General features: G+C 36.7%; 1 protein-coding gene across 1 annotated transcript in view; it reads right to left on the bottom strand.

Annotated features, from left to right (window-relative positions):
- LOC591276 (multidrug resistance-associated protein 4) overlaps positions 1-16,108 on the bottom strand; it is a 64,184-nt gene that overhangs the window by 35,574 nt on the left and 12,502 nt on the right. The window contains exons 4-15 of the mRNA XM_030998242.1: positions 15,053-15,173; positions 13,365-13,592; positions 12,324-12,413; positions 10,220-10,389; positions 9,071-9,196; positions 8,242-8,491; positions 7,039-7,149; positions 5,496-5,585; positions 4,269-4,460; positions 2,855-3,036; positions 1,798-1,897; positions 710-913 (exon numbers count right to left, since the gene is read on the bottom strand). Coding sequence (XP_030854102.1) covers positions 710-913; positions 1,798-1,897; positions 2,855-3,036; positions 4,269-4,460; positions 5,496-5,585; positions 7,039-7,149; positions 8,242-8,491; positions 9,071-9,196; positions 10,220-10,389; positions 12,324-12,413; positions 13,365-13,592; positions 15,053-15,173 — 1,864 coding nt within the window. The remainder of the gene's footprint in view (positions 1-709; positions 914-1,797; positions 1,898-2,854; positions 3,037-4,268; positions 4,461-5,495; positions 5,586-7,038; positions 7,150-8,241; positions 8,492-9,070; positions 9,197-10,219; positions 10,390-12,323; positions 12,414-13,364; positions 13,593-15,052; positions 15,174-16,108) is intronic.

The raw sequence follows: 16,108 nt of genomic DNA, 5'->3' as shown, positions 1-16,108 counted from the left end.
ATGTTATGATAGATATATCCTGCTGTTCATATATTTTCTGCTACTTCAACTTGAAAATTGTTTCGGATGTTACAAAACTGTTTACGGAAAATGAGACGACTTTTTCAAATTTTGAGTATATTTCTAATGTAAGCGCTACTATAATTAAATTACATTTTCTTTTAATATAATCATTTGGAGCAACTAATAAACTCACTCAAACCATATACAATCTCATTAATTTGTTGTTCTAGTGGGTTAAATGAGGGTCTACATTGTTTACGGAAAATGTAACGTCCGAAACGCCATTTTCAATTGCACTTTTCCATTAAAATAGGGGAGTTGATTCAGATTACTGTTAAGTTTCTTTAAGATCCACTCATGCTCATTAATCATCAATAGAAAAAAAAACATATTGTTTGTGGCTATATATTTTTTTCAGCTCTGACCAAAATGGCATGTCAATTTTGTTACAAAATTCCGTAAACAATTTGCTGTTCAGGGATACCTCATGCGCATAAAGCAACGATGAAAATTTTTCGTTAAGCTATGGGAGGTTAACCTAGGTCCATGCTACTAGAATAAGTTGTTACTGATTTCTAGTTCTTTATCTTTGGAAAGTTACAGGCTCTCAAAGGGCCATTTAGGTATTTGGTCATAGTTAAAAAAACCAGTGCCATATCTACTTTAAACTCATCCTCGTGAGGGGAAAAAAAAGTGCAGTACCAACCGTTACTTTGGTAGAACTCTTTCGTCCTGATCCACTCCTCTTGAATGACCCTGACGCCAGTCTGACAAGAGAAACTGCATCTGTATCGACATCATCGATGCTCTCCTCCTCCTCCTCCTCCTCCTCAGGTTTCTCCATCAACTTGGAGAACTCGATGCCTTTCTCGTGAAGCTCAGACAAGGTTCCCACAGCCTCCATTTGACCCTGATCCAAAGAACAAAAGAGTAATGGTCATATCTACTTTTAAAGCCCAACTGCACTACTTTAGCTACTTGCGCCCTCTAAATAGCAAATAATGCCTAATCGGTGCCTGTTGATCCCTCATGATCCTCTTTTTCTCATGTTAATTGAGAGCTGATTTGATGAGATAACTACTTGTCAGTGACCTTGCAGGGAGGTCTATAAATCCCCCTGGCCAAACTAGTGCGGACAGGCTTTAAAACAAGATCGTAAATATAGCTTGTGTTCTTCTTACACTCCAAATATATGTTTTGGCGACCACCTGTATAGAAAGACCACCTGTCTATTAAGAGAACTTTTTTGTGTGATTTCCTTTGAACATGGTTTTTCATTGAAATCTGTACTGAAGTTCCTTCATAAAGACCACCTGCCTATACCCATTTCATGTTTCCCTTGAGCGGTCTTTATATACAGGTTTCAATGTATTATTATTATTATTACCATAATTAATGGTGTATTAACCACACTTTTTTGCCGCCAAAAAAATTCAAATTCAATTTATAAACAGGTACAACAAAAAAAAACAAAAAAAAAAAAAGTAATCAGTGTGTTGACTCACCATTCAGAAACTAGAACAACACTCAAATTTGTCTGTCATCTTGGTTTGAAAGTAATCTTTCTGATAGATCTCAATATGTAGTCTATAATAATAATTCCTACACACGGCGTACCACAAGGTTCTATCCTAGGTCCTGTTTTTTAATTTACATTAATGATCTTACACATTCAACTGCACTTCGCAGTTAAATGAAAGTGTTTTTTTTTTTTTTTTTTTTAAAGCGAAAAAGAGGGGTGCGGTTAATACAACGTTAATTACGGTATGTAAAATGAGGTTCGCTAAAACCTACCCCTTTCTTAAGGACCAAGATCTGATCAGCTTGGCCCAGGAACTGAAGTTGGTGGGTTACCAGGATGCGTGGTTTATCAGCCAAGTATTCCATAACACACCTGATTGAGAAGGGAAAAAAAATTCATACACTGTATCAAAACGTTGATCAACGATTTAATCTTTATCATGAACATTTATAAAGTGGTGTGACGTGTGACGTTATCAAAAATCTATTTTTAGAATTTCTCAAAAAATTTCTTCATTTTCCGAAAGAGCATCAAAAATAATGTCAGAATGTCGAAAACCAATTGAATATATTAAGTATTGGCTGAGATATGACCATCTGAATAAATATATGTCCTATGGGATTGAGTGTTATAGTGCTCTGGTTCCTAATGTTATGTTTTGGAAAATGAAGAAAAAATTGAGAAATTCTAAAAAATAGATTTTGATGATGTCACAGCTTCGGTACTCTATATTAGCATCAAAGAATAAGTGGTATCATAGAAATAGCAGACTACAAAGACTTAAAATATTGCCAATGCTCTGACGAATTCCAGAATTTTCAGGACATATCCATAAATTGAAGTACATGCAGAGAGAGCATGGATAGAAAAATACAGAAAATAATGCAGAAAGGAAGGGTGAAAAAAGGAGCAATTAACAAGATGAGGACAAAGCAAAGAGAAATTGAAGAGCGGGAGAGAGAGAGGGGGAGGGAGGAAGAAGGGGGGCTAAAGAGAGAAAGCAGGGAGAGAGAGAGAGAGAGAGAGAGAGAGAAAAGGAAGAGAGAGAGAAGGGAGAGAAGGGAAAGAGATACACAGAGAGAGACAGACATACAGAGAGCAGAGAAGAGAAAGGAGAGGGAGAGGTGGACTAATGAAAAAGGGGGAAAAATCAATGCTATAATTTACATAAATTACATTAAGTATATTATAAAAGTAATAATGTTTTTTCAATATAACAACAGCTACAGAGGGAGACAGACAGACAAGATAACCCATATATAAAATGACATGTATAAACATCTTTTAAAAAAAAAATCTTTTAATAGAAATTTCCACTTGACCACTCACTTGTTGAAGATGTGTCTGCTGACCTCGCTGTCCACGGCACTGAGAGGGTCATCCAGAAGATAAATGTCTGCGTCATCATATAGCGCCCTCGCCAGGTTGATCCTTGCCTTCTGCCCTCCGCTCAGGGTCACGCCCCTCTCTCCTACCATCGTCATGTCTCCGTCAGGAAGCTGCTCTATGTCCTGAAGAGGGAGGCATATATAATATTGATATGTTTTATCATCCACAAACATCCTTAGAAAATTATCATTGGGTGGTATTCTCGAAAGCAGACTAACTTTAGTCCATGTTTTAATCCACTAAGTGTGAAATGCCAAGTGTCCATAAGAATATATTTTTGAATAATTTGATATGTCCCCAAATTAAAAAGATAACATAATTATATCATATTTATATTGTTGTTTAATAATTATTTTATTACATTTTATTTTAATTTAGTGACAAATTAAATTATTCAAAAATATATTCATATGGACACTTGGCATTCCATACTTAGTCGGTGGATAAAACCTTGGACTTAAGTTAGTCTGCTTTCGAGAATACTATCCATTACCATTAACTAAAAAAAATAACACACCCATACGTATGCATACATACACATTATGCGAATATTGATGGAGAATTCAAAAGAGGTACCTTCCTAGCTATCTTATTTCTTTCTTCATGAAACATTAAAGAGTTTTGATTATCAATTTGCTCTATTTGCATATTTCAAATCATCCTTTTATTATCGCTTTTTTTTTTTTAGGTGAGGGAGAGGGGGTTGAGTGAATACATCATATCAGCTCAGGCTCTATATTCATCTTAGATTACTATAACAGCAGAGGATTTAACAATCTTGAAAAAAGAAATCACAAGCCTACTTGATTTCACTTTTTCAGTGTGCAGAGCTTCCCACTTTTACAATCACACCAGCTCTAAATCCACAAGAAAATGGTAGAATCAATATCTTATTTTGTATATTTTCCAAGATTAGAGATGTCACATATTTTGATGATGTTCAAGTATAATACTTGTCAAGACCATTCAAAACAACTTAACATATTGTACTAAGAATAATCAACAACATTTATTCAAATTAAGGAATCACATTTTTATCCCCATTTACTCTGGTTGTCAGGTTTGCAATATATAGGTGGTTTTGAACTGTCGAGTCATGAATAGTATAAATAGCTAACATTTAAATGCTAACATTTAAATAACTAAGCGTTGTGGCACGCGCCTGTAATCCAGCTAACAATGGAAGTTACAAACTGATTCAGCCGAGGACGCAGGTTCGAAACTCAGTCACGCCTTTCGGATGGTGACGTTTAAACGTCGGTCCCCAGGCGTAAATAATCATATCTAATTAATACACATCTGTAAAAACCGAACACACACACACACACATGCATTCAAAATTATATACGCATACCTTGGTGAGTGCGCAGACTCTAACGATGCTACGGTACTTGGTATCGGAGAAGCGTTTTCCAAACGTGATGTTCTCTCGTATCGTCCCACCGAACACCCAGGGCTGCTGAGAAGCATAGGCAATGCGCCCCTTGGTCTGTATCGATCCTCTGAGAGACGGAAGCTCCTTCAAGACAGCCATCAGCAAAGAGGACTACAGGATCAAAAAGAGAGAGATAGAGAGGGAGGGGGATGGTGAAATGTACTGAGGTCATTGGTATAATAATGAATACTAACAATAATGAGAATGAGAATAATGAGGATAAAGAAGAAGATGATGACAATGATGATGAGAATGATGATGAGGAGAATGATGATGCATGGTGCTGATGAGAATGATGACGATGATAATGGTAATGATGAGAATGACGATTAGGATAATGGTGATGACGATGAAGATGAGGAGGATGATGATAATGATGATGAGATTGATGAGGATAATAACGATGACGAAGATGATGATGATGATGATGATGATGGTGACACATAAAGGATGTCCTGGATTTGAGCCCAGGCATGGCATTGACATCATGTCCATGAGCAAGGCATTTTATCTACATTGCATCTCAATACCTAGGTTGCAACCCGGGAGGCTGCAAACATCATTGTGGTTTGATAAGCATGTGTTTGACAGTAAAACGGTGACTGGCAAGAATGCCCCCAGTAAAGTGGAGAGTGTGTGCCTTGTGCTGTGATGAATCAAACACTAATAATAATAAAAAACAGTCTAAAGCAGTTTGATAATTTCAATTATTACAATCCTTGCAATATTGCCAAAGTATACTTACAAACAGGGCCCAATCTTATAAAGAGTTATTATTAGCAACAACTTATTTGCAATTGATATCAATCACAACTATGTACATAAGAGATAGGAGACTGCAGACTTGTGATTGAAGAGAGGACTAGAGGATTAAAGGACTTGCGATTGATTCGGATCGATCACAACTCTTTAGAAGACGATGCCCAGGTTACATGTACCTGTCATTGATAATACATTCAGAAGTCAAGTCTACTGACTTCACGATTAAACCACAAAAAAAAGCATCTTATTTCAAGTATCTATTTTTTCCTACCTTTCCAGCTCCAACTGGACCGATAACAGCCAATAACTTCCCTTTCATGACCCTGAAATACTCTTTTCTTGACTGAAAATAGTATTTTATTTCAATTATTTAGTGTTTCATACCTTTCCAGCGCCAACTGGACCAATGACGGCCAATAACTTCCCTTTCTTGACTCTGAAAGTGATGTCTTTCAGCTGACTTGTGTCCTCTTCCTACACAAAAACAAAAACACAAGCACAAGAAAATGTAAATATAGTAATAATAACAATAATTTACCATAGTTATAATAGCACATTACAAACACGTCCCTATGCACTGTGATGGAGAGAAGGAAAGAAAAAGTAGAAGAATAATAAGAAGAGTGAGATATGCTCAGCATACTTCCTTAAGTCATCAGTTACTGTAAACGCAGAAATATTTGTGGTACATTAATTTTCACGGATTTCGCACTAAAGTCAGTGTCCGCAAATTTTAGAACCTGCAAAAATATAAACATGACTTCTTATGCGTGTTCTGAATGAGCTGAATTTGGTGCGACGCGTATTTAAGAACCAGCCAATATGTTTTGGGGTCGCTCAGCGCGAAAAATTAAACACACAAAAATAACAGCGTTTAAATTAACGTTGAAAATCGTTTTTAGGGCGCATTGGTCTTTCTCCAGCAAAGTGATTATTCACAGTTTATTGCTGTCTGCCGCCTCAAGATCACTGGAGCAAAGATAGGTGACAATGAATAGCCAGAGTGTCTATTCAGCAAGAGATTAATCCTTTTTATCCAGATGGATTATTTCACCTTTCATGACCAGAAGTGTGTTGACAAACTTTGAAACACATTTCTGGTCAAGAAAGTAGCTCTACTTCTTCTAAAGAACAAGTGAGATGTTGTATTGACTCTTTGATAGTTTAGTTCATCACTCAAACTGGATCCATTATGAAATTGCCCTCGGAAAGCCATAAAGGCATTAACATGCTTCGGATGACCTCTTCCCAGGAACAAGTGAGAATCTCTGCGACTATCCCATCATCTCTCTCCATCCCGTAACTCACATACTTTAACACAGAGATAATGTCCCTCTGGCTCTCCACAAGCAAAAGGATGACATCTTCAATTAAAGCCCATCTGTACTAGTGTACAGGAGAGATTAGACCACCCTGCATGCAAGGTCACTGGAAAGGTGGTTATCTCATCAAATCAATTAACATGAGAAAAAGAGGATCATGGGGGACCAATGGTCACCGATTACGCATTGTTTGTTATATCGAGGGAGCAAGTAGTGCAGTGGGGCTTTAAAAGAACAAGTGATGTTGTATTGACTCTTTGATAGAATAGTTCATCACTTAAACTGTATCCATTAGAGCCATTAGAGCCATTAGGACATATACCGGAGTGTTGGCTCAGTCAGTAGAGCATCTGCCTCACAACCGGGAGGTCGTGGGTTCGAACCCCGGCCTCGTCATACCAAAAGACGTTAAAAGATGGGAGTTGTTGCTACCTTGTTTGGCGTTCAACAATAAGGGATAGAGCAACTTCGATCTGGCGCTGCTCAGTGGCTGCCGGGCTCACGATCAATTGGGCAAAAGAATTTCCGTTTCGGTTTAATAAAATTTGGAGTGGACTATTAGACTATTATTATTATTATTATTTAACTTGCTAAATTACACTTACCTCTTCCCACGAACAAGTAAGATTATCTGCGACTATCCCATCATCTCTCTCCATCCCTTGAGTATCGTTTCCTCCCTCGACTCTCTCCTTCTCCTCAAGCAGTAGGTATTTCTGTTGATACAAATAAGAACCATAATGTTATCCCATAGCAAACCATAACTTTCCAAATCGAGGGTTCAGTGACACAAAGACGTAACTCCATATTTTGCCAAAATGAGTATTTAATATCAAAATGTTCAGAAAAATGTGGGCTTTCCAAGAAACACAAAGACTTAACTCCACCCAACATCCCATTGAAGTCAATGACACATAAACAACTTTTTCTCAAAATGGCCAAAATGGAGTTACGTCTTTGTGTCACTGACCCCTCGAATTGATGTTGACCCATAGCAAACCATAATCTTCCAAATATCCCTATAAGTCTGCATCAGAAAATTAGCATGAATTGCTTCTTTTTTTAAAGAAAAGAACTATTCTGGAACTCCAAGTGTTCACTGCAAGATCTGCATAACAGAATAGTCAGGAAAAATTATTCCAACGAGGAGAAGTATGTTCGTGAAACATCTACTGCTATCTGGGCAATGATTAGAATAGGGGCCCGTTTCACAAAGCCTGTTTTCAATGACAAATGAAGAAAAAAAATCAGTAACAGATCGGCTGATAACCAATCAGAAGCAAGGATTTCACTAGCTTATAACAAAAAATGTCATTTGTCACTGATGACAGGTTTTGTGAAATGGGGCCGGGAAGGCCATTTCTGATCCATGGTGCAGACATGAGAAATTTTGAACAAATATCTAAGTCCTATAAAACAAATATTATGCAATAGAAACCTGTTTGAACAAAACATACAAATTGCAATAAAAATTAATTAATAATTTGTATTGAGTATACTTTGGGAACTATGCCTTACAAGATTTTAGCAAACTTTTTAGTTTCCATTTTTCTTAATCACATATTTGTACAGACTCTGTATATCTTACACTTTATATATATATATATATATATATATATATATCATTGTCATTGTGTTATTTGATGATAAAGAAAATTGATCAATTGAATCATTGAACTAGTTACAGTGATTGTCCAAAAGACTAATAAAAATGTTGAAGAACCCTTCTCATTGAATTCTGTTTAGAAACAAAACATGGGGGAAAAAACTTATACCGGTAGATTAAAGCTTCTAATATGCATCCATACCTCGATACGATTGAGAGAAACAGTGCACTCGGAGCGAAACTGTATAGCACGTGGGAACATACGGAGAAACGAAGTGCGTAGTGCGTTACAAAAGGCGATTATGGCAAAGATGGTGGCTGTCTCTATAGTGTCCGTCGTCAGGGTGTAGACGATGATCATCCCGACATCCAGAAGACGATTACCAAACAGCGCAAGGGTCACGTTGACGGCCAGAGGATATGAAGCGGTCACAATCTTCCTGATTTCGAGTCTGATTTTGGGGCACAGAGAGAATGAAAATGACGGAGATCAACAAACAGTATAAACCCCTGGGCAGCCTTTCATGAAACCGTCATAAGTACAAGTTCACCGATATCCCATTGTACTTATGACGGTCTTGTGAGAGGCTGCCCATGTTGCTAAATGAGATTGGTAAACCAAATTTTTGCAATAACTTAATGTTAAAACAAACATTTGAAATAATATGTTGAAAACAAGTTGGCAAAGAATTTGCTATGGGTTCATGAGTATATTTAAATCAATGTTCATTACAAAGAAATGTAGAGAAACAAGGATACTGGGATATCCTTTAAAACATATGAAATCTTTTAATATCAGGATACTTCTAAACCTATGCTACCCTGTAAAGAATACTTCATATAATGATTTCTTTGTTTATCTGGGCTGCGTCTCACGAAACCGTCAATAGTACAAGTTCACCGACATCCCATTGAAATGCGTGTATTAAGTTTAACACAGGTTTCAATGGGATGTCGCCAAACTTTTACTTATGACGGCTTCGTGAGACATAGCCCAGATTGTGTTTTTGTGATTTCTGACATTAACTTACGATCTGAGTTTCTTGACCACCATAGCGAACGGGTTCTCCCAGGCGTACATCTTAATGACCCTCATAGCAGTGATGACCTCCGTCATGACGGCGACCCGCTGGTCGGTGAACTGTGCCGTCTTTCTCCTGCCGAGGAAAGAGAGGAGTGTCAAAAAACTATGCATACACAATCCCTTAGAACTAAAACTTTGTTCATGGACGTGGGGAACCATCTCAAATAACCACTGAGGCAAATTAAAATGATTTACGTCTCCTGCACTTCCCATTTCTGCATATTAAAACATGAATATAAGTGATTATTATCTAAATACGGCTTCCAAATGGGACAATAAATCAATGTATTTATTATCTTTAGCGCAGTAACCGGATGACAGATCATTTCTATCTTTGTATTGCTCTGTCATTCATGAACTTCAACTGTCGATACAATATTGCTTGATTATCGAATTTTGTTATTTCGCTAGTCAGCCTGATGTAGATTATAATAATTATATTGTATTGCTCTGTTTTCGTGTCATACAAAAATAAGAATATATTGTCATAGCTCGAGCAATATATTCTTGTATCACACTCAAAGCCATCCAATATTATATAAGTACGCTTTGGGGCCATCGATGCACGCAGCTACTTCTTTTCACCTCCTCCCATTGCAATTTATTTACTTGTAGAAGGTTTCACTGAACTTTATATCAGGGTGAGAATTCAAGAGTTTAGTAGACTATGGGTTAAAGATAAACTTGAGTTCTGGTAAAAAAAGAAAATTAATTCTCACAGAATCTAACGAAACTTACACTGAATGTTCAAGATTACATATAAATGTCATGTGCCAAACAATTTTGGAAGAAAATGCATACTGGCTGAGTAATGAGCATAGAAAGATAAGGAAATCAGGGTAGTACTAGCCCCGACACCATGCGTGTTGTCCCATATACATCTTTCTGTGTAAGTGATTGTTACTTTACCAAGACTCTGCCAAATTTATGATGATTTTGATGACTCCAGAACCTTGCATTACACACCATTACTTTCATGCTATATGATCAACTTTTCTGATCCATTCCACACCTTTTCTTTCACAATGCAATCGCATTACCAGTACTCAAGTTTATCTTTAAGGGTTTAGGAAAGAAGGAATGGCCACCGACATACCTCAGAACGGAGAACAGTCTTCCCAAACACATATTGATTGGGATGAGAAAGATCATGATGCCGAATCCAGGAGCGGCCGCATAGCCAAGGTCAAGGTAGAAGACCAAGAGCAGGAAGACGGCGATTCCTTGAAGAGGACCGAGCCAGATGTAATGCAGGAAGACAAACAGCTGTGCATTGTATGGACAGAAACAAGGAAAGGTTAAAGGTATAGACCAGTTCTGGTCATGCATTTGCATTGTGAAAGAAACGTTGTGGAATTGTTCAGAAAAGGTTGATCATCTAGCATATAAGTATTGGTGTGTACTGCAAGGTTCTGGTATTATCAAAATAATAAGAAATTTGGCCCGGTCTTGGTAAAGTAACAATCACTGTCAAACTAACAATCAAAGAAAGATGTATATGGGACAACACAAATGGTGTCGGGGGCTAGTACTACCTTGATTTCACTGTACACAGAAAGATGTACATGGGACTACACGATAGCTATTGTATAGATATGATAATTTACCAAATATATCAATTAGTAGGCGGTTTCCTGGCAAAATTTGTATCATCACATATTAGTCAAAACATATTCTTTCACATGTTTGGTAATAAGAGCTTCCATTTCATTTTTTGAGAGGGGGGCATTTCCAAAACTGGTCTATACCTTTAAATGCTGTTCAAACCAGGAAACTATTGCATGCATCAAGCATTGATGAATTTCATGAATGGAACAACAACTCAAAATGTTCACGATCTTTACAATTGATTTGGATTTGTGAAAGTTTCATGCCTCAAAATCACTGAACATCAACCAACTTGAAACCTTGATTTTGACATTCATGAGAAGTCCTTTGTATTGAAAAAAAGGTGTTATTTATACCATCATTTTTTTCCTTTTGTTTTTGAAATAATGGATCACCATCCTGGTTCAGAGCCTAGCAACCTGAAACCAGGACTTAATACTATGAGTGGCCCAGGGTCACTAAACTACATCGTCAGGCAACCAATTATTCATAAAGAATGAGAAATGGTTGTCCATTTCAGACAACCTATTCATCCTATTTGGCAAATGTATGTATACTTAAATGTGAGAGTTTTGCTTCATTTTCATTTATCACATGATTTGTAAGCTGTAATGCACGTGTATACAGTGCCATACATGTCAACATTTGAAAATCAGAAATCTGTACAAATTATGCTATTTAAAAAAAAAAGAGGAACAATCCTAACTCTCCTATTCAATACTACAGACAAATTTGTACAGGAAGAGGAACACCTGCATTAAAATGATAATTATCTTCTCCCAAAAAGAGGAATGTTCCTCTTTAATCTGAACAGGTGGCATGTATGCAGTGCATGAAAAGAGGTACATTTAGAGGTTATCGACTGTTTGGCCCTGTTTCATAAAACTTGTTATCAGTAACAAGTTACAGTAACTGTTATAAGCTACTGAAATCGTATCAATTGATTGCTTGAGCGCAAATTAGGTCATAGAAATGTTTATATTGATAGCAAGTTTTATGAAACGAGGCCATAAGGGAATTAAAGATAAACTTTAGTACTGGTAACTAATGCGATTGCATTGTGAAAGAAAAGGTGTGGAAAGGATCAGAAACAGTTGATCATGTAGCATGTAAGTATTGGTGTGCACTGCAAGGTTCTGGAGTCGTCAAAATCATAATAAATTTGACCGAGTCTTGGTAAAGTAACAAGCACTCACATAGAAAGCTACATATGGGACAACACACATGGTGTCGGGGCTAGTACTACCTTGATTTCCTTGTCTTTCTATGCTCATTACTCAGCCAGTATACATTTTCTTCCAAAATTGTTTGGCACACGTCATTTATTTGTAATGTTGAACATTCAGTGTAAGTTTCGTTTGATTCTGTGAGAATTATTTTTTTTTTTTTACCAGTACTGGAGTTTATCTTTAACTAAAATCATTTTTTGCATTGACTTAATGCCATTCTGGCTCCAAAAAGTGAACATGAAAAGCAAAAAAGGGATAAGAATAGAAGAGAGATGAAACTTTAGAGAGATATATATAGAAAGGCAAAGTAAAAACTGAGAGAGATATCAAGGACAGAATAGATCCAAGGGTTGAAGATTTTACCTGATCAAATCTGTTCACATCGTTGGTCATCAGATTATTGACCTGTCCAGCAGTGGTCACTCGAAGGGAATTGTTATTCAGCTTCAACGTCTGCCATGGAAAGATAAAAATAGCTGGTGATTAGCAGGTGATTAGCAGGAGGTGGTACATGTATGAACAGGAAAAGGCTAGGAAGTACAGACTAGTTTCAGGATCAGATTATCAGTAAAATTGACCCACACTGAGACATTGAATTACTCAAAGGTTCAATGTCCCATTTGCAGCCAGAAAAAATGAACACGTTAAATTCCTACGGCATTTGAAAGATAATACTAATTTGGATTTTCCCTCAAAAACAACAGCTATAGGGCTTGAAAATGCCTTTTTGTGGGAAATTAATGACCATTAGTTGTCAATTCAAATTTAGGGAGTACTAAGTAATACTACCACTACCTCTTTCCCTACCAGTACAACTATTGCTACTACTAGTATTACCACTACCATACCACTACCAGTCTACCACTACAACTACCACATCTACTACAACTACTCTGTATAGAGTACCGAAGCTGTGACGTCATAAAAATCTATTTTTAGAATTTCTCAATTTTTCCTTCATATTCCGAAAGAACATCAAAAATAATGTCCAAATGTCGAAAACCAATTGAATATGTTAAGTATTGGCTGAGATATGACCATCTGAATATATATACTCCCCATAGGAACTCAGTGTTATATGCTCTGGCTCCTAGTGGTTAGGAGTTAGAGCATATAACACTGAGTTCCCATAGGACATATATTCATTCAGATGGTCATATCTCAGCCAATACTTAACATATTCAATTGGTTTTTCGACATTTGGACATTATTTTTGATGTTCTTTCGGAATATGAAGAAAAAATTGAGAAATTCTAAAAATAGATTTTTGATGACGTCAACACTTCACTCTATGTACATGTACGTACAAACATACACTCATATACATGTATACATATAGATTATGTAAAGGGAAAATACTACTTCAAGTAAATGTAGATTCTTACGATAAATCATGTTTCCTACCTTCTTGTAGACCATGGTACAGAGTGCAACTCGGACCTGCATCCCGAGCCGCTGGATCCCAAAGAAGTTTGGTCCGTGGACCAGGGCCAGAAGAAACTGGGACAGTGCCAGAGCCATGGCCCACAAGTATGCCTCCTCTTTTGACATGAGACCGCCATTGTCATTCTTTGGCGAGAAGTAGGAGGTGAGATTCATAAGGAAGATGGGTTGGACAAGACGCAGGGCTTCCTACAATAAGCATGGAGAGATGGATGGATAGATAGGCAAAGGAGGAGTGAGAGTACACGTTGTATCTAGTCAAACCTGGGCCTGTTTTACAATTCATTCAGATTTAGTTTCAGATTAATTTTATTGGTCCATTTGGAAATTCAGTTTGTCGGCATTACATAGAGCACATGAACAAAATACAATAGAAAATATAATACACAAATAGATAATACACATTAGTAAATTTACAATGGCATAGTCAGAGGGAAACACGGATATATATCGTTTTTACATCGTGGAATAATATAAGAAAGTAAATGGATTTACAACAATTGAAAATGTATGATTGCGTAGAATTCAGAAATATATTATTGTTATTATTTTATATTATTATTTCATATTATCATTATTATTAACTTCATCGTCATTATTATTAGAGTTGATATCAATCGCAACATATTTGTGATAGCGATCGCAACTATATACATAAGAGATAGGAGACTGCAAACTTGCGATTGATTCGAGGACTTGCGATTGATTTGGATCAATCTGAACTCTATGTCAGACGGGGCCCAGGCTAGTGGGGCAACCAACGGGAAACATAAAAAGTGGCCGGTGTAAAAAGGTGTCCTTTGTAGACAGGTTTTCAACACACATTTCCTTCTAGACGGAGAGAATATGGATGACCAGTGACCACTACAGACAGGTGACCTTTACAGAGAGGTGGCCACTATTACAGGTTTGACTGTATTTTACAAGTACAGTCAAACCTGCTTTAGTGACCACCTGTCTACAAAGACCACCTGTCTACAAAGGCCACATTTGTTGTTTCCCTTGAAAATGGTTTCTCATTGAATCGTGTACTAAAGGAACCTGTCTACAAAGACCACCTGTCTACAAAGGCCACTTTTTGTGTTTCCCTTGGGCGGTCGCTATAGACAGGTTTGACTGTAGTAACATACATGTACATGTATTAACAGAATTTTACAACACATCTGGCTAGACAAAGCAATGGTTTGGACATCTTTGCGTTGTATTAGCTGCAAAAGTATCATCTACAAACAAGATATTCATTTTGTAATACCCTCACAATTTATTTGATGAACAAATAAATTATCTGTTATGTTAGCAGTTAGTAATGTTTTGTATTTTGAATGTATACAATATAATTGTAAGAACTAGTATAATGCTATAAAATAGTAATGAAAAGATACACTGTCGATATAATTATAGTGAACAGAGAAAACTGATCTCGACTAGCACTTGTGCTAACCTTTGTTTTTCTTTTAGCAACAACTTAACCTTTTGTATATATGTGTTTTATGTACAGTAAGCATTAATTAAACTTTTGCATTAATTCATTGTTTTGTACATTATGCACAGCTTGTCTTTTATTGTTTTGACTTGCATACTTTGTTTTATGATGTACATACTTTTTGTTGTTGTTAATAAACTTCAAACCATAGCAAAACCTGTCTTACCTCACAAATAAAGAGAATACCGTAAAGGGCATAGATCCATCCATAGGTCTTTATAACTGCCCGGACAAGACTTGGCCTTTTCCCCTTTTCTTTCAAATTTGTGACCTCTTTGTCCCAGTTCCTGTCAAGGATATCAAAACAAGAATTCATGGTGTGTCTAGCCTTTTCAAAATACATGTTTAAAAATGATTTTGAATGCATGGTTACTGGCAGCAGGATAATTTAGATGGAGCCAGTGCTTGGGATTATTCAAAATCACTCCATGGGGGTGTTTCACAAAGATCCTAAGTAGAACTTAACACTAAGTTGGACTTAAAAATTATGGACAGCCATTGGAGCCTTAAAATAAAATATATTCAAAAGCAGAAATTCAAGTATTTTAGACTTTTTATGAATTCCACATCCAGAACATGAAGTCTCCTTGATGATAGAAAATATGAATGATTTGAATCAACATTTTATGCCTTTCAAAAATAACTTTTACAAAATATTTTCAAAGATGCTAATGGCTTTCCATAATATTTAAGTTCAACTTAGGATCTTTGTGAAACACCCCCCTGTAGTTCACAATTTAGGACAAATACATCAGTTGAGAATGAGTCGGGGAGTTACGACTCTTCTCATTCTAATCAAAGATCAGATGTATGGAGTTTACAAAGTAAAATCACCAACAAAAAAAATATCTTCCAAATCTATACATATTTCATAGTCATTCAATAATATGAAGGACCGAAACAGACTGAGAAAGAGAGAGGCGAAACAGAAAGGGGAAAGGCGAAACAAAAAGGGGAGAAAGAAAAAAAAATATAGACCCAGAGGTGTGACAGTCTAGAGGAAGAAGAACTAAGAAATAAACTAGAATCCACTGGTACACAATAACCCTTTAAAGCCAATCTGCACTAGTTTCACCAGGGGGGATTAGACCTCCCTGCAAGGTCACTGACAAGTGATTATCTCATCAAATCAGCTCTCAATCAACATAACAAAAAGAGGATCATGGGGGACCAACAGGCATTGATTAGGGAAGTTTTCTATATAGAGGGAGCAATTAGCTAC

This window comes from Strongylocentrotus purpuratus, unplaced genomic scaffold, assembly GCF_000002235.5.
Source record: "Strongylocentrotus purpuratus isolate Spur 01 unplaced genomic scaffold, Spur_5.0 spur5_scaffold_4, whole genome shotgun sequence".
In the NCBI taxonomy this organism is placed as follows: domain Eukaryota; kingdom Metazoa; phylum Echinodermata; class Echinoidea; order Camarodonta; family Strongylocentrotidae; genus Strongylocentrotus; species Strongylocentrotus purpuratus.
The sequence above is the reverse complement of the archived record's forward strand: the minus strand, read 5'-3'. Positions and strand labels throughout refer to the sequence as shown.